This window comes from Acinonyx jubatus, chromosome B4 (genome assembly GCF_027475565.1).
Source record: "Acinonyx jubatus isolate Ajub_Pintada_27869175 chromosome B4, VMU_Ajub_asm_v1.0, whole genome shotgun sequence".
Classification (NCBI taxonomy): Eukaryota; Metazoa; Chordata; class Mammalia; order Carnivora; family Felidae; genus Acinonyx; species Acinonyx jubatus.
Window position 1 is genome coordinate 103,766,342 of NC_069387.1, and position 19,836 is coordinate 103,786,177.

Sequence of the window (19,836 nt, forward strand, 5' to 3'; positions counted from 1 at the left end):
TAGGGTTTTATTGTTGTTGTTTGATATTTTATTTCCTTATATTTTTTAACATTTATCTTTGAGAGAGAGAGAGAGAGTCAGAATGCGAGTGGGGAGGGGCAGAGAGAGAGGGAGACGCAGAATCTGAAGCAGGCTCCAGGCTCTGAGCCGTCAGCACAGGGCCTGACATGGGGCTTGAACCCGTGGATGGTGAGATCAGGACCTGAGCTGAAGTTGGATGCTCAACTGACTAAGGCACCCAGGCGCCCCAAGAATCTTTTCATTTAATTTTCAGTTTTGTTTTTAAAACCTCAGCTCTTTAATTATGAGAGATTTCCTCAAATTCATTGAGCTAGTCAGAGAGAATGGAGAAAGAAACAATGAATAGGAAACACAATGAATTTATTAGAGTAATTTTTGGAGTAAAAAGCTTGTCCGAATTTTGAAATTGTATTTTTAAGAAAGACTTGTGGGGCTGCCTGGGTGGCTCAGTTAAGTGTCTCACTCACTCTTGGTTTCAGCTCAGGTCACGATATCACAGTTTGTGGGTTCCAGCCCCACATCGGGCTCTGCGCTGACAGTGCAGAGCCTGTCTGGCATTCTCTCTCTCTCTTCCTTTCTCTCTGCCCTTCCTCTGCTCATGCTCTCTCTCACTCTCTCTCTCTCTCTCTCAAAATAAATAAATAAACTTAAAAAAAAAAAAGAAGCTTGTGGAATAAAAGAGTCAAGGGTCATAAATGGCTACCAGTGGTCTTTAGATTCCTTACTCTTATTTAGGTAAAAACTGACACACAAGATGTCAATTACACCTCCTGAAAACAAAATGCAAAAATTCTTTCTTGTAAATTTATCCTGACTCTTCTTGAAGTAATGTACATGATATGCTGAAATCAGTTAGTAAAATGGCTCTAAGTAGTCTGTTTTTCTTTCAGCCTTCTGTATGGCTGGGGTCTTTTTGGCCGAATCATTTATTTTTGCTGGATTTTTCTAGCGTGTGTGTGTGTACACCTCACCTTCTTTTAGAATACATTTAGAATCAAGATATTCAGAATACATTTTTGACATGATCATTCACATGCTTAATGTTCTCTTCTATGACTGGCTGTTCTTAAGTGGATTGCTCAAGGCATTTAGCATGCCGACTGTGAAAGAGATGGTTTTCAACTGTGTGAGATTTGAACTTCACATCCTTCAAGTGTGGAAGCATTAACACTCTGGTAGTGTTAAGCTTTTTATACCATCTGCTTCCTCTGTTTTGAGTTCTGGTGATTTTCCAATGATTGCTTCCCCTGCACTCTTGAAAATTAGTGAGTCAGCCCTACAAATATGGGTATGACCATGTAATTGGATTAACCATTGATCTATGTACCTCCAAAAAGATTATTGAGTTCTAATTTTTAAGATAAATTATTTATTGCATTTTGATTTTTTTTCAAAAAGGACAAGACCAGGAGACCATGTTAGGTGTATAGTCTACCAATCCGGAAAAGTGAAATGTAAATTTGAGAGATTTTCAAAGTTCACTTTGTAAGATGTGGAGCCAACAAGATAAGGAAATCAAGAAATTTTGGCTGTATATCAAAAAGAGTAAATATATAAATTGATGTAGAAAATCTATGAATTTTTTTCCTCCAGGTTCATTTTACATTATAAAACTGCAGTGCTTTAATTTTCTTCTTTTTTACCGTTCACTCTTGGTACAAATTCCACTTTATGTACTATAGTTACAGACATTCATTTGCCAGGCGTTAGTCTATACACTACAGAGGCCAGCATCTAGTTCAGCTGCATTAAATAGGTAATATATTTTGTTTAAAGTTTCAATTAAACCCCGGACCAGAAGATATATGGTCCCTATGGGGAGTTTGAATACTTTCATGCCAATAGTAGGGTTGCTAAGAATCATGCTTGGTCTAGATGTCACTTGCTTTCCTGGAAATACGATATGAGACAGTTGATTATATTTCATTGCTATTAAAACCACATGAGCCCACCTGTTACATTAATTCATACTTTTGCCAGTGTAGTGGTAAAGGAAAAGATTGAAGTACAAAAAGTTTATTTTTGAATTGAGTTATAAGGAAATGAATATACTCACATTAATACCTAATTATATCCTTGTTCTCTGATTTCCAGAGTTTCACTCTTTCTGCTTGAAAAAAATCATGTTTTACCCTTTTATTGGGCAATATTCAGGAAGTGAATCTTTTACTCAGTAGTAAATATGGATTGGATTATTCTTGAAAAAATTGAGGTAATGTTATGTGATACTGCGAAATTAACAAGATTTCAAAATTTGCCTTCTTAACAGATGTCAATTTTGGTAACATTGAGATGAAATGAATATAATCATGAGTAAGAAGAAAATATTGTTCTAATGGATAAAACTTCAAAAATCAATGTCAAGGAAACTACACATTGCATACATTTAGAATAGTTCAGTAATATAGATAAAGGTAAAAATTAAACACATTACTTGGGGTGCTTGACTGGCTCAGTCATAAGAGTGCATGACCGCATTTCAGGGTCATGAATTTGAGCCCCACATTGGGTGTAGAGATTACTTAAAGAAATAAACAGGGTGCCCAAGTGGCTCAGTTGGTTGAGCATCTGACTCTTGGTTTTGTCTCATTCAGGTCCTGATCCCAGGGTCATGGGATCGAGCCAGGATCAGCGTTGGGGTCTGCTAGGGATTCTCTCTCTCTCTGTCTCTCTCTCTCTCCCCCTCCCTCTGCCCTTCACCGCACCCCCCCGCCAACACACGCTCTGTTACTCTCTCTCCAAAATAAATAAAATTAAAAAAACAAATAAACGAATACGTTACTAATTGTATATACTTTGCTGTGTATGTATTTGTATCTGTTTTTCCTAATAAGTAGGGAAAGAGTTTTCTACATAAAAATCTCATTTAACTTCCAAAATGAGTTGTTTTTTGGTTTTAATTTTATCTACACCGATAGAAGCTATTGTAATACTCAAACTGAATAAGGGATTAAAAAAGAACATGCAAAGTTTTCTTCCAGAATGCAAGTCATTTTTGCCAAAATGTTAATTATGGGCATGGAGTGTTTGAACTGTTGTAGAATCTTATTTTCAAGTATTCATTAAAAACAGGATTAATTTTTAAATACCTGGTCTGTCTTAGCAAGTAATAGTCATATAAGAATTATAGTATAAATTAAATTATTCATTACATGTTATAGAAACATATTACATGAACCAGGAATACATATTAAATATATCCCCAAGAAGATATGTATAAAACTGAAAATTCTTTCATTATACTTTCTGACATCTTCCTGCAATATTCAAGTCTTATTTCTTCGAATACTATTATTTTCATTAATTCTTTACAGGTTAGTATAACATTTATTCTTTTTTCTTTTCTCTGGTGTAAAGTTTGGTTTTTAAAACCCAATTTAGTACTTATTTGCATATTTCTAGTGTTCCCTAATTATTTCAGTTATATTAAGCCATTTTATTTACTTCATTGTAATTCTCTTGAGGACAGTATTTACGTTGGGGGAGAGAATCATCACCTCGTCCCACATACACGTGAACATACACACAGTCTCAATTTCTGTTTTTTTTTTGGAAAATTCTGAGCATTTAAAAGGGCTGGCTCCAATATTTATTGATTAATTATTTTTAGTGATTTATTTCCTTGAAAACATAAAAGGAATTGATTAGCCTGAACAACTCCAGGATACTGGTTGCATGTAGAGAAATATTGACACAGGTTCCTGGCTTTTTTCCAAGTTAAATTTTGATGGCACATCAGATGTTTCCTGTATATAACCTTACACTAGAAATTAGGAGCCTTTTGAATTTGCTCTGAGGTTTAAACTCTTTCTTGATGATTAGTTTTTTACTTAATGAGATACATATTCAGTTTTTTTTTTCCCCTGCATTTCTTCCTTTTGTTTTAAAACTACCCTTTCAGGCTTATGGGTTTCTTCTTAAGTTTGGTGCTATAGGACTTGGTGAAACATTAACATATTGAACATTTTCATAACCCTCATTAATTTAAGACTTGTATTTCATTTTAATTCTAAACCCTCCACACCAAGGAAACTTTTTAACAGCAAGAATTGTTAAAAAGTCTGTTGTGAGATACAAAATAGCTTCTAATTTCTGTAATCATTTTACTTTTTTTTCTTTATCTTTTCTGCTCTGCATAGTAGTTACTGAGCATTTCCAATCAGAACTAATGTATCTAGGTCAACTAGACTGTGTTATTTTACAAGGATAAGATCGGGCTGAGGAAAAGATTAGGATGGAAATATAAGAGATTCACAGTCTACAGATACAGCAAGTTTAGGATATAAATAAATGTAAAAAGCCAGACCCCCTAAGGTTTCTATGTTAATGCCAACAGAGTGAAGTAAAAAAAGAGAATTAAAATCACAGCAAGTTAAATTAAACTCTTGAAATAATAGGCTCCTGATATCATATGGTTGTGTCAGAATGTAGATTCTAGAAAAATAAATTACTTGAAAATTTCAGTGACATACGTGGTAAAAATAGAACATCTAAATCTATGTTGATACGTACTGTGATCAAATAGTTATCAGATATGTATCAAGACTCTTCGGCGCTAGAGGCTTCTGAACTTGGGTTAGAGGACAGAGAAATACAGGGTTTTGTGCCTGGCTCTACACATCTCACAGTCCATTTTGAGATCAGGAGTATTATATTGGTGAGATAAGTACATAAAAAAGAGGAAAGGGGCTTGAGTACATGAAGAACTGAGTACTAATCTTGAATAGGGGAACTCAGTTTTCTAAAAATTTCCCTGTTAAATTGAATCATAAATTATATTTCAATAGCAATAAACATGTCAGAAAGAATTTTATAAAAAAATTGACAAAATGACTTTAAAATTTATCTGGAAAATAGAGCCAAGAAGGTTTAGAGAAAAATAATGGGTGAGACATGCCGTACTCAAATATTAAATATTAGAAAAGCCTACAGTAGTTAGAGCAGTGTTGTTTTGGTATAAGAACTGAAAAACAGGTCAGTAGGACTGAATGGAAAGAGCCTATGCATACATCAGAATTTGTAATGTCTTTATGCAGATAATAAATGTGAAATTAAATATTGGTGAGGAAAGGGAGTTCTTATAAAAGGTAAATCAGGAAAAATTGATTAAATGAAGTTTGGAAAAAATAAAATTAGACATGTGTCTCACATCATATAGTAGGTGTATTTCGTATGGAATAAGTAGCTCATTTTAATGATGAAACTATATAATTAGAAGAGAATGTATGTCCCTATGATAAGGAATTTTTGTATGCATAAAAGACAGTGACAAAGCTACAAAGGAAAAGTCAACTTAATTTGCATATATAAAAGTTAAAGTAGTCTGACAAGAAAAAACAGTTTGACCATCTTTTGCATATTATAAAGGAAAGATAAAATCTTAATTGAAAAATGGCTTAAAACCATCAAGCAATGACCTGCGACTAAAAAATATTCACGGTTAAAAATTTGTGAAAAAATTTTGTAGGAATATATGAATTTTCATTAAGAATTAAAGTAGGAAAATTGAAATAATAGCATTTTTTTTCAAATGTACATTTAAAAAATGTATTCGAATCTGAGTTTGATGAGGGCTTAGAAAAGTTACTCTCCTTATATAGTACTTGTGGAAGTGAAATTGGTGCAGTATTTTGGTAGGCTAATTTGGTTCTCCGTATCCTCAACATTAAATTTGCTAATGCCTTTCAGTTCAGGAATTCCACTGCTATGTATGTAGTCTAATTAGCAGATATATGAAAATAAATAAGATAATTACAAAACAAGATGATAATTGCTGAAGTAGGTGCAGTGCCTGCATAAAAAGTTGGGAAAGAAATTTGAGTAAACAGAAAGCTGAATATTGATCTTAAATGAGAAAATTTAGTTTTAGAAAAAATAGTATTTTTGCTTAATATAGTAAAACACTAGAAGGAACTCAAATACTTAAAAGTAACAAGAAAATTTACTTATTATATAACTGATTTATTTTCAGTATATATTTATTTTTAACTTTTTTTTAATGTTTATTTATTTTTGAGAGAGAGACAGAGTCAGAGCACAAGCAGGGGAGGGACAGAGAGAGAGGGAGACACAGAATCTGAAGCAGGCTCCAGGCTCTGAGCTGTCAGCATAGAGACCGATGAAGGGTTCGAACCCACGAGGTTTTGAGTCATGAGATCATGATCTGAGCCACCCAGGTGCCCTTGTTTTCAGTATTTAAAATAAATTATGGAAAAACAGCAAAATTTTACCACTATCCATGAGTGATGGAATTTACTTGATCTAATAAAATTATGATCTTTAAGACTTTATAGTAAGAAGATATACTGTTTATCATTAGATAATATATAAATGTTAAACATTTTAAAGAGGAATAATCAGATTTGTCTTGATGTAGTTAGTCTTAAATAGATCATCTAGAAAACCCATGAATATGGCAGTTCCTATATAACTAGGATATTGTCACAGGTTTATGAAATGACTGTGTATAAAATACTAGACATTGGTGAATCCACAAATGATTATCTGTATCATTTTGGAAATTATGGAATTATTTATTTTTAGCCCCTCATTTTGTAGGTGATAAATCTCAGGCCCTGTCAAAAAACTTACTTGTCCACAACCATGCAACTATATAATGGCAAAGTAATAATTAGAAACACAGCTATCTAGCTACTGTTTTGGTATATATATATAACTCGTCATAATTCAGTGCTACATCATAAATGTCAGTAAGTTCAACAGGTAAATGAAACAACCAAATTAATCAGTTAATTAAAATGCGTTTATTTTATTTTAAAATTATGTGGCAAAATTATTCCTCAAGGCAATAATTAAAGAACATAAAAAGGAAATCATCATAATAAATGTGAAAATTGGTAAAATGCCCCTTGAAAGAAAAGTGACCAGCACATAACACTAAGTATCAAAAACACCCCAAAAAATCTAATGTCTTACATGGAGAATAATAATTTCCTAAAATGGAATGATCACCTTGGTGACCAGCCAAGTCCTCAAACTTGGAAAGCTTAGAAATTAGTGTGGAATTAATGCCTGGTCTTCAGGCAAAGTGTTCCAAAATTCGGAGTATTGGCAACGACATGATTTCACTGGATTGGCAGCAGGAAGCCTGCTAGAAAGACCGTGCGGCCGATAGGAGTGTTCCCATTCTTTAAAGCTGTGAGCCTTTTACAAAACTAGATTTTCTCCCCTGTGTGCTGGTGGAGCAGTTTTTGTTTTACAAACAACTCTAAAACTTTTTCCTCAAATGATAGCTGGGTTTGCATAATTCTCTGTGCTCCACACTTCATTTGTATTCCTCTGTTGTGATTTTGCTCACAGCCACTGTCTGTATTATTATTTATTTGGTATTTTTCTACCTTCTAAACCGTGATATCTATGAAATGACACTTTGTTTTAATGTTTATCTATTTTGAGAGAGAGAGATACAGGGCAAGCAGGGCAGGGGTAAAGAGAGAGAGGGAAACAGAGAATCCCACACAGACTCCGTGCTGTCAACCCAGAGACCAGTGTGGGGCTTGAACCCACAAACTGTGAGATCATGACCTGAGGTGAAATCAAGAGTCAGATGCTTAACCTACTGAGCCACCCAGGAGCCCATATGAAATTACATTTTTAAACACAGATTAAATAAAGGATAAGTATTAAAAAGTTTTATGTCATGTGCATCTAAATATCAAACTTCAGAAAATACTCATAAATATATTTGTCACTTGACTATAAGTTCCATGAAGGTAAAAATGAAGAATATCTCATTAACCTTTATGTTTACCGTCATTATATTATCCTGTTGCTTAACCTAAGTTGGTATGAAAGAGAGTATTCGAGAATAAAAAAGAAACATTTGACAATTATTCAATTATTATAAAAGTTGAGTAAGGGGTGATCACTTTTGGGAAAGCTGGTCACAAAGTTGTTGGTTTTTTATTTTGTTTTAGTTTTTAAAATAGGGAATTCAGAGATGGGAGAATTGGATGAAGGCAGTCAAAAGGTGCGGACTTTCAGTATGAGATACATAAATTCTGGGAATATGATGTACAACGTGATGACTACAGTTAATGCATCTGTATGGCATATTTGAAAGTTGCTAAGCAAGCAGATCCTAAAAGTTCTTATCACAGGGAAAAAAAATAAAACATTGTTTTCTTTATAAAATTTATGTATCTATGTCAGATGATGAATGTTAACTGAACTCGTTGTGGCCATCATTTCACAGTATATGTAATCAAGTCATTATGCTGTACACCTTAAACTTACACAGGGTTATATGTTAATTATATCTCAGTAAAATGGAAAGAAAACGTAAGGAAGCTATGAATCTTCACATAGCTATATACTGTCGAGCAAGGGCAGGAGAAACAAAAGGTAACTCTAGCAAGTATGGGTAGTATGTCCCATTACGTACTCTATTCTTTATCTGCAAGCCAGAGCTGTCCAGTAACTTGAAACATGAGAATCAGTGAGATCTGGGCTATTACATCATCAACAATCCAGCATTCTTTCCTTTAAGGAGTTAGCCTTTGCCTGCGTTATTTAGACCCAGGGCTTTTTAGGGAGGAAGAGTGACACTATTTGTTCTACATCTGAAACTGGTTTATATCTGCTTGAAGCCAGCCTGGAGACATCCAAATCCCTTTTGTCTGTGAGTGAATCGGAAATAAATCTGGGTGATGAACCTGACCACTACATCATCACAGCAAATCTCCTCATTCTTATGAAAGTGGCTCTATTTTATTTATTCTTTTTTTTTTTTGCAAGATGAGAAGGAAACATAGTCATCATTGCTTCTTTCCTCCTGGGTGCTATAAACATTTTTTTCTATTATTGTAAGTTAAGAAGAATTACAGTACCAGAGAAGATGGCTTAACTTAACCCTCCCCTCTCCACCCTATTCCTGAACAAGTATTTTCATTTCCTTCCTCATTGAATGTAAAATTTTCTTGTCTTGTAGCCATTTCCTTCATGGAATTTTTATGATTTTAATATTTTAATGAAGCTTAAAGGATTACATATATCTCATTCTCCCCCAAAACTGAATCCACTGATGGCACTTTTTTTGCGGTTATTTTATCCCCTCTCTAATTACTTTTTTATAGTATTTGGACAGAATGGTATGGTGAAAGAGCCAGAGAGAACTCTAATCTGAATCCTGAATCTGGGATTTGCTCGGTTTTAAACATTGAACAAGATGCTTAATCTCAGTGAGCCACAGTCTCTTCATTTGTACAATGAGACTGATGTTAATTACAATGTAGGCATAATGTACAAGTATAAAGATAATATATTTAAGACATTAGGAAGTATTTGGTAAGTAATAAACTTTATATGGTAGGCATTTCGATGCAGTAGAGAAAAGCATGAGCTTTACAGCCATTCGAACTTTAGAATAGGATTATTAACTGTACTTGTGCAAGTCACTGTCCATTCCTGAGCCTTCCTCCTCATCCATAAAATGAGTATTCTAATTCCTAGTATGAATTAGGCATGAGAAATGTGAAGTTCCTATGTTGTCAGTGCCAGAGGTATATCCAGTACTTGCCTGTATATTGTTTGTTGCCTACATCTTTACTGAGTCACTTTTTAAACACATTTAAATTCATCCATTATCATTTTCTTGCATTTTAGGTTTTACATCTTGATTTTATTACCATTTTTATAGGCTGTTTTTGTGTTAAGATTAACCATAGTACTGAAGTGCATCTTGTATGATACATATTCCCCTCTTAAGAGCTGAATAACATATGCAGCAGAAGCATTTTTAAAGGTCAACTATAGATTATTATTGTTCTTCCTTATTCCCTTAATTCGGTAGCTAAGCCCCAGGCAAAGTGAAATGATCTTGATGGCCAATGTATCACAAAGCTAGAAAACAATTTTCCAAGAGTGAGAAAGAGTATAATTTTCACCTGAGCTGGAGAGTTGAAAAGTTTGTGATTATTTACTACCAGTAGGTCAAAGCGGTGTGCTTTGAGGTCAAGTTGTCCTGGGTTTGAAATGCAGCCTTACCACTTTCCTCATCTATGGTTTTGTGTATTTTATTTACTGCTCTGCTTCTCAGTGTTCTCATCTGTGAAATCTAGGTAAAGATATTCCTTAATAAAAAAAAATGAGATGCATATATAAACAACTAATACAGAGATTGAAAATCTTCTGTTTCATCTTGCAAACCTAACCTGAACAGTTAGTTGGTAGCAGTTGAAGGAGGGTAATGTGTGAAGGCTCATCGTGGGGCTAAGGGAGAAAACATTCTCCATGCCCAGCGATATGGAATAAGAGGAATAAGTGTACATAAGTCAAACATGTGCCCTCTATGGCTTGCTACTCCAATTCATAATAAATATTCAATACAAATGGTTGCCAGTGTTATTACTGAGATACAGTGAAAGGTTGCATGAAGTTTTTCTGAGTGGTAATGAGTAGTACCTAAGTAGGCTGGTCATTTACATTTTCATATACTTGCCAAGATGCATTATTACATTATATTTCTTGTAGCCCTTTTATATTTCTCCATCTCACAAGGTTTTCAAATTATTAAATTACTTGTGAGTTATTATTGAAGAAAATGGGCCAGCCACTAATTATTTAGCAAGTTAATATTTCATTGCAAAATAACTTTTAGTAATAGATTCATGACTTGAAAAAATAGAACACTTTGTGCAATGATTTTCAGACAACTTAAATGCAATACAGATCTCCATCTCAAAATTGCTATGGAATTGGGGTTCTCTCACATTCTTTTTATTTTGAACATAAAACCCACTGTTTACTATTCTACAAATTAGCTGAATTTTTTATTTTAGTTACTTTTTAATTTTTTAAATTTTATTTATTTCGAGAGAGACAGCACGCGTGGGGGAGGGGGCAGAGAGAGAGGGAGAGAGACAGAATCCCGAGCAGGCTTGCACTGTCAGCCTGGAGCCTGACGCAGGGCTCAAACTCACGATACTGCAAGACCATGACCTGAGACTATACCAAGAGTTGGACATTTGACCGACTGAGCCACCCAGATGCCCCATTAGTTAATTTTTTTTTATATAAATGAAAAGTAGAAGTTATATTAAAGGCAATGATGGTTCAGTTTCTGAAAGCTGACCTATGAGGCCTTGAAGACCCAAAGAAGTTCAGGTTGTTTCCAAACAGAATCTGTAATTCTGGCCCATCTTTTTCTTCCAACTCTGAAGTTAGTGTATGTTTTCTACTGTCTTTGGAATCCACTTTAGATATAGATATTTGGATATAATTTGTCATTAATTGCTTGAAACTTATCAATATTTCGATATCGTCACATTCTTTCTGTTACATAAATCATATCTAGTATCATTTTAGTATGAAGAAATAGTTCACTTGCCCTAGAAAAACTTACTGTTTGCTTTCCTGGGAAACATTTGTTAGCTCAACATGACAAAAAGAAAAATAAATCTGTCTGACAATGTTTCGTATTTATAGAGATATTATAACAATACAATATTATAGAAATGTGAAATTAAAAAAATTATGCCTAATCCTCCTGCTAATAACGGTGAGCATTTTGTTTATTTAATTTCAGTTTTTGGTCTTTGCTTCAGTATTTCTTGCATTCCCCCTGAGCATTCTATTTAATCTAACTAAATTCTTCTTAAATGCAAACACATTTTAAGTTTTAGATTAAAAGAAAAAATTTTGCACTATCATTTTTATGACAGTATAGTTTAAGAACTATTCTGAGAACCAGAAACACATAGACGTGTGTGAGTGGTGTATACATTTTTGTTCATATTACGTATTTGTCACTAGTATTTTTTTACTAACCAGCTGAGCAAAGGGAACTCAAAAGGTGAGGAGACTTAATTCAATTCTTCAAACATATTTGTATTGACAGCACTGGGCTAATATAAAGGGAATATGATTAAAGTAAAAGGAAGCTAGTTCTTCCTTTGAAGCAAAGAGGTATAGCCAGTGTGGAAGGAAAAGCCTCTGATTATGCCTTAAAATGGAAAAGGCTATCGTAGTTCTGATTAGTTAAGCTCCAATGGTCTGCCTGAAAGATAATTCCAGTTACCAGTCTATTACCTGGTCTTAGAAATTGAATAGCTTCTATATTTGCAGTGCTTATTAAAACTATAATACTTAAATATACAGATCAGCTTAAAATATAATATTCCCATCAGGTAAAAATTCTTCCATACTGTAAGCAAATAAAGGAGGGGGATGGTAATAAGTAAGGAACTGATATACGTTTGGTTTTACTTCCAGTTTTGGGGTTTTTTGTTTTTTGTTTTCATTCTCTTGCTTGGCTGTTAGTGAAATGCTGTTAGTGAAATTTTGGCAGGTAAAATTTGCTTAACTTGAAAGTAATAACTGATGGCTGAAACTCTTCACACAGTTCTGTACATGGTACTGGGTGTGCTAAATAATTATCATATATTCACGGAATTTTGCAAGTGATACTCATAAATTTTATTTATTAAAATATAAAATGCAAATAATTTGTGAAAAAAATATAGCACCACTACTTAATCCAAAATATTTTTGACTCCTTCTACTGATCTTATTTACAACTTACAACTTACAACTTACAACTTACAATGTTGTAAATCTTGGAAGGACCTTAAACTTCTTTGTCCAAGTCCTCATAATTCTCTCTACTTAGTAGTTATTCTATAAATGCTTGAATTTCTAAAGGAATAAATGAATGTGAATAAAACAGAACAATTGACTGTACATAAGAAAGAACAAACTTATCTTTAAGAAAAAGAAAAAGACAAAGGGTGTATGCTTATGGGTTCGAGGTTATTAGGTTAAAAAATCAAAGCTTTATTAGTTACTAAAGTTTTGAATTTAACCGTTTCACTTAATTTCTCCATATACAAGTTTTCATATATGTGAAATGGAAATTATGGTGACTTTGGGGGAATCCAATGAGATAATGGGTGAATGTACTTGCCACAGCATCTGAAGTTTCATAGAGTATAAATACGATGATGTGCTACTATTGCATTGTTGGAAAGCTGTGCCCTCAGGTTGATCTTTATGACTTTCTTCCCAGGTGAAGCATACATGCGATTAAGCAAACTCCCTGAAGCAGAGCATTGGTATATGGAATCATTGAGATCCAAGACTGACCACATCCCTGCTCATCTGACCTATGGGAAACTGCTGGCTCTAACAGTAAGTAACACCTTCCTTCCTCACCCTTTAGAAGCTGGTTTTCTCCATGCAGACTAAGGTAGAGTTTAAGGTATTGGTTCTTAGCTGATTGTCTCATACTGTTAGGAGGTAGTGATGGTAACACTGAGTTAGAACTCTGTATTGAACCTATAGACAAATGTATTTGCTTGGCTGTAGAGTTTGCCATAGCTAAAATGTGGTATGTCGTGATCTTTGATGTAACTAAATGGAAAAATATAGATGGTGAATCCCATATATGGATCACATGATGGATTTCTCATAATAACAATATTTGTATGAAGATTATGTTCTACAAACCACTGTTAGCCCCCCATTGGCTACACTGTAGAACTCAGTCTGATTCTTTCCAAATAGCTAGCATTATGTAATGCTTTGCATGTGTGTGAATTAGTGTCACCTGGAATTTCTACTAATTGGAAATCATTCCAGAAGAGAAGTGGAGCCATCGTTTGGCCACCCACTATGTGACAAGCAGTCTCGGAGGCCACATTCTCATGAAAGTGGTGTTAGTTTGAAGCATAAGAAATTGCTGGAATTCTACCATTGTGATTTATAAAAATCCTAATTTCATGTGTTTCAAAGCAATGTTGACGTCTTATTTTACACTGTAGAGGATTGTTCAAGATAAGTAAATGTTCTGAGCTTATCCAGTTAAGAATACGCAGTCGGACCAACCTTTGATCCCTATCCCAACCTATTGTCTGTGTTGTTGCAGTTATATCACCTAATCTCTCTTCAATATTAATAAAAATAAATGACTCCTAGAAAAGCATAGGACAGATGGTCGGGAAAGTAATTTCTAAGTGAATTCATAGAAAGGTAGCTTATAATTATTTAAAAGTAATAATATTTTATTTTCTACAGAAGATGGTAGACTAAACGCTTAAATGGTACAGGCAGACTAAGTGCCAGAAAATACCCCACTAAAATATATCTAGGTGTCCTTAATAAAGCAGATAACTCTCAATGCGTAGCTGAGTTCAAAAAGTAGTGAGAGAATTTCCTAAGGGCGAGAAGTGAGGGGTAACCGAATGCCGGAACAGTAAAACCGTTGGCTGATCTGGTAGCTAATCTGGTGTAGTTTACCAGTTGTGGCAACTGGAGGGAAAGGGCTTTTTGTTTGTTTTCATTCTTGCTGGAGTAAGAGACAAAGCTTTGGACCAGTGAACGGCCAGGGATTAGATACCTAAATGAAGCAGGAAAATTCATACCCTCTGTGAAAGGATAATCTGGAGTAAATTTGCATACTGCTATAAGAAGGCAGCATGAAGGTTTGCCTATCTCAGCATGGGATTTGGATGGAGAAGGAATGAACTTTTACTACTGCCCTCCTTTTGTCTGGCTTTGAGTTTTGAATTTGCTTTACTTGCATGGTCGTGAAATTCCTAGGCCAAGAAATTAAATTAAAACCAGGCCACTAGAAACTCTTGCTGAAGAAATTACTGAAGATGTCCTTCAAAAGAACACAATTAAATCTAGAAGGAGTTGCTGATTACGTTGCAAAAAGAATGTGAACAAAGAAATGTGATCATGTGGGTAAACAAAGAATAATAATCCTAAATATTATACTAAATATTTATAATACTGAATAAAATATTGAGAAGGAATAACCTCACAGGAACAATCAAAATGGGGAGATGAAATTTAAGATGATTTTTGGAAGTCAGAAAGTGGAAAGAGGTATTACAACTGATTTGTCAGAACAGAATCCACCAGGGGCGGCTGGGTGTCTCAGTGAGTTAGGCATCCAACTTCAACTCAGGTCACGATCTCACCGTTTGTGAGTTTGAACCCTATGTCGGGCTCTGTGCTGACAGCCCAAGCCTGGAGCCTGTTTCAGATTCTGTGTCTCCCTCTCTCTCTGCCCTTCCCCTGCTCACACTCTGTCTCTCTCAAAAATAAATAAACATAAAAAAAATTGGAAGGAAAGAAAGGAAGAAAGAGAGAGACAGAAAGAAAGAGAACAGAGTCCAACATCTGAAGAGGCTTTGGGATGGGGTAACAATGAAAAGAAATCTTACATACTCAAAAAGAAAGCCAGAGAGACTCAAGACTTGGAGGGGGCTGGCATAGAATAGAGTGTTAAGGAGCCTTTATTAAGTGGGGTAATCAGTTGTAAACTGTGTCTAAAACCATCAGGTCTCTCCCCCAGTGTTCAATGCCAGCATCCAGGCAGTCACTTCCAAGGCAGGGAAAAGAAGGTTTATAGTGGAGCAGCTGAGTAAGACAGGTTCATGAAGCAGGAATAGCTTGCACAGTTGAAGGTGAAATGCAGAGAGGACTGAAAAGATTGACTCAGTATCTTCCATTGAAGTACGCAGATTGTTAGTACCCCTCCCCAACCACATGCAGAATACCAGCAACACAGAGTTATACTTGTCCAGCACCGCAACGCATACACATGTGCACATGCACACACACACACACACACACACACACACACACACACACACACACACACCTGTCCCACCCCTGAGAAATTGTAGAATTCTTACCTGGAGAAAGTGGCACACTGTAGGGAACAGAAATCCACATACCTACATTTGGAGGTCACCCATAAATGACTAGCTCCCAAACCAGATACACAAAAGTGAATCTTCTCGGTCTACAAAGCACACTGATGCCTAAGGAACTCCATTCAGCTTTTATTAAGTAACTTTTGAATAACAGTGGGCAACCAAAAACCATCACTCATATTTAGGAAGCCTTGAATGTAAGCGATTGGAACTGAAGCAAATTATTAGGAGAAGGAAGATGGAGAAAACAGAAGAAAATTTTTTTAAAAAATCCTTAGAGATAGTAACATAGCATTTTATAAAAGCAAGATGCTATAAAAACATAAATAATGAAGAAAAAATAAAACAACAAGAGCTTTTAGAAATTAAAGATATGAGGACAAACAACTTTCATTTAAAGGATAGGAGACTACAGGCACCTGGCTGGCTCAGTCAGTAGAACATGGGAATTGATTTCGGGGTCATAAGTTCGAACCCCACATGGGCATAGAGATTGCAAAAGGAAGGAAGGAAGGAAGGAAGGAAGGAAGGAAGGAAGGAAGGGAGGGAGGGAGGAAGGAAGGGAGGGAGGGAAGGAGGGAGAAGAAAAGGAAGCAAAGAAGGAAGGAAGGAATGGAGAATAAAGATAAGGAAATCTTTTCATATACAAACAAAGATGAAGAAATAAAAAAACGTGGAAGAAGAAATTATGAAAGAATAGTAAGGCCCAATGGAGAAAGGACAGAGAAAGGAAAAGGAGAACATATCTCAGAGTTGGAGAGTATAATTTGCTATTTCTGATGTTTACAGGATCATAACATGTCGAGTTTAATCATTTGGTAATTTTTTTTTAACCTTGTAAAAACCTTTTTATTTCCTATTCTTAAGGGTGGTAATTCACACAGTTCCTCATGAGAACAGATCATGTATACCTCTTGCCACAACTACTGTCTTTGAGATGTTCTTATGGAATTCAGATGGAAACATCTTTAATTAAATTGATAAAGGATTACCTTCAAAAAATACCTAAAAAGTTTAAGATGCCCGATTTTTTAAAAAAGTCATTTAGTAAAGAGAAAAAAGATGAAAGCTCAAATGTACTTAATTCTGAATATACCTAGACCGTAACACTGCTTTGGATATAGAAACCATGTGTTCTTTTTTTCTTCTTCTTTTCAAGCATGAGTATATTTTAAGTTTCCTGTACCAAAAATATGATTTTACAGGCTGCTTTATTTTTTAGAAGGCATTTTTTTATAAAAACAAGATTTAGAAGTTTTAATTTACTGAAACATATGGAAGGGAAGGAAAGACTCGTGTATTACAATCCAAATTTTAATTCCCCCCCACCAACAAAATTTTTATAGTTTCCGACTAGCTGATTAGATGAAATACAAGCCTTATTATGGAAAGGCTTAAAATCACAGTGCCAAAAATCCCACAACCATCTTTAACAGCTTCTTTTTGAATTATGAGATTTGGCAAATTTCTTATCCCAATGGATGGTCTTTGTCTAATTTAGGGTTTTTTAGCCTGGTTATATGCCATTGACTTAACATGGAGTTTGCGAAGTGGAAAATGCCACACATTTTGACTTCTGAATGCTTTAAATATAAGATATTATAAAATGGAATTGGCTATTAGTCTCAAGAGAAGAGAAAAAAATAAGGTGGGTGGTGTTTTACTGTTTGGTCAAAACTGACCACGAGCAAAATATGTAAAAATGACACACAGCTAAATCAGACTTAGACCATACAGTGAGATTTTATATAAGATTTATATTTTTATAAGAGAAATCAGAAAAAAATTATTTACAGTGGTTTTATTACCACCAGTATGTTTTTTCATACAAACGTTTAAGAATTTGTAGTATTTGTGGTATTTAGGAAAGTTCAAAGTGATTTTGAGTTTCCCAGAATGCTTTGACAAATTCCATAGATCAAATCCTTTTTTGTTCCCCTGAAAAATGTCCTTTGTCTCTGCCTCTCCACTTAAATATTACTTCTTATATGAAGTCTTTCCTGAGTCTTTCAAGCAGTTAATTTTTTTCTTTCTTCGTATTTTCATAGCACTGGTTTCAGTATCTCTTATAGTAGCATCTCCCAGATTGAAGAGCAGACATAAATCTTGGTCTTTTGACCTTACACATGGAGGAGGAACTAAGTTTTCACTTACCTTCTTGATCTCTTCAGTAGGTGGCATTTCATATCTTGGTAACTATCCCTGTACATTTCAGTTTTTAAGTTATTTAAGGGCTGGGTGCATGACTTTTTTTTTTTTTTTTAATGTTTTTATTTAGTTTTGAGAGAGAGAGACAAAGTGGGAGAAGAGCAGAGAGAGAGAGGGAGATACAGAATGCTAAGCAAGCTCCAGGCTCTGAGCTGTCAGCACAGAGCCCGACTCGGGCTCAAACTCATGAGCTATGAGATCATGACCTGAGACAAAGTCGGATGCTCAATCCACTGAGCCACCCAGGCACCCCTGGGTGCATGACTTTTTAATATTTCTGCTTTCCTGCTCTGATCCTTGTTTCCTCATTAATCCCTTCATTTAGTCAGCAAATGTATCGAAACTTACTACTCCATGCTAGGCATCACTATGACTCCAATGATATGTACTGAATAAATGAATGAGCAGTAGCATGATTATACGGTGGACACAATGTAATCTTTCAAAAGCCCAGAAGGGGAGGTGGGCACAAGAGGGGTGTATATCTCTTGAGTGCCTGTGATTGGCGTGTTATTTTGTGAAGCTTTATAATGATTATTATCCTCTTTTTATAAATGAGATAACTGAGCTTCAAAGAATTAAGCAACATCTTCAAGAAAAACTTCACTACTAAATAGTAGAATTGGGTACAACCTTAAGGTTTTCTGAATTAAACATCATTAATTTTCACTTTGTATTAAATAATTTTAAAAGTGGAAGTTTTGTTTAATTTAGCTTGTTATACCTGATTGGATATTCTAAAAGTCAGTCAGTACTTTATCTCTCCCACTTTTTATAACTTATTCTTAGACATCACCTTAAATACATTTTTATTACTAGGCATCATAAGTCATGAACTTAAGACTTCTGTTTTTGGCTATTGGCACTTTTAGGTCCTACGTGAAAACTAGAATACAAATTTTCCAGCATACCCTATGGAATAGTTCTGCCTTAGGGTCACTGGTACCCTCTGTGTTTAAATATAGTTGGGCCCGGGTGACATTCTCTTTAAAATATATGGAACTTTCATACCAATGTCATGTCCAATTAAAATACTAAACACGAGCTCTCTTTAAAATTTTGATTTATTCCTTGTTTGAACTTTGTTACCTAGGGCTAATGCCATGAATTTAAAATTGGGCATGCATTAAGAGAGGAAAGGAAGGAATAACATTTCCATTATTTGGGTATTTCAGATGATTTTATAGTTGTTTCTAAAGCTGTGTGTTCTCTATTTGTGTGCACATCCTCACTTTGTGTTTCTTTGGTCTTCCTCTCTTTTTGTCCTGTTCAATTTATTTAAGGCAAATATTTTGCGGTTTTTGTGAGCCAGTAAAATTAATATTGACTTAAATTGTAGTAAAAGTTCCTTGGCTGTTAGCTTATTTTCCAGGTTTGGGTAAGTAAGAGAGAAGGAAGGATATGGGAGACTGACAGTAATTCTTGATACAGAAAACCTTTATTTTGGCTACTGCATGGAAGCCCTGAGCCAGACTTCTGTGTCTAGCCAGAGTTAATTGGGCTACATAAAACTCCAGTTGTGAAAGTACTTGAGGTTCCATTGTAAAGTTCCAACCCCAGGCTAAGGTGGTGTCGATGTAGTCTGTGTGGAAGTACAGTGCTGTATGTTTCCCTGGGTCTTTTGTAATAATTATTGCTGTTTAGACCCTAGATTATTTTCTTTCATTTGGTCCTCTTTGCAAAGTTCTTCCCATTTTGTATATTAACTAGCATTCGGGTGCTTCATTATGGTCACTGCACGGCCATGTTTAGACAGGAGGGAGAGGGGGACAAAAATTCCCTGTAACTCTGACCGAATAATTATTATGGGTATGTTCAAGTTGCAAAATTTATCCTATGAAAAGAGAAGGCATGATATCACATGTACCATGCATCCGAGATATTGAATGAAATGTAGAAGAAAGTTTAATTCAGTACAGGGTTC

At 34.9% G+C, this 19,836-nt stretch overlaps 1 protein-coding gene across 1 annotated transcript in view; it reads left to right on the top strand.

Moving 5' to 3' along the window:
- The window catches only part of TMTC2 (transmembrane O-mannosyltransferase targeting cadherins 2), a 397,388-nt gene that overhangs the window by 259,072 nt on the left and 118,480 nt on the right, over positions 1–19,836 (top strand). The window contains exon 8 of the mRNA XM_015083452.3: positions 13,046–13,167. Within this exon, the coding sequence (XP_014938938.2) occupies positions 13,046–13,167 (122 nt within the window). The remainder of the gene's footprint in view (positions 1–13,045; positions 13,168–19,836) is intronic.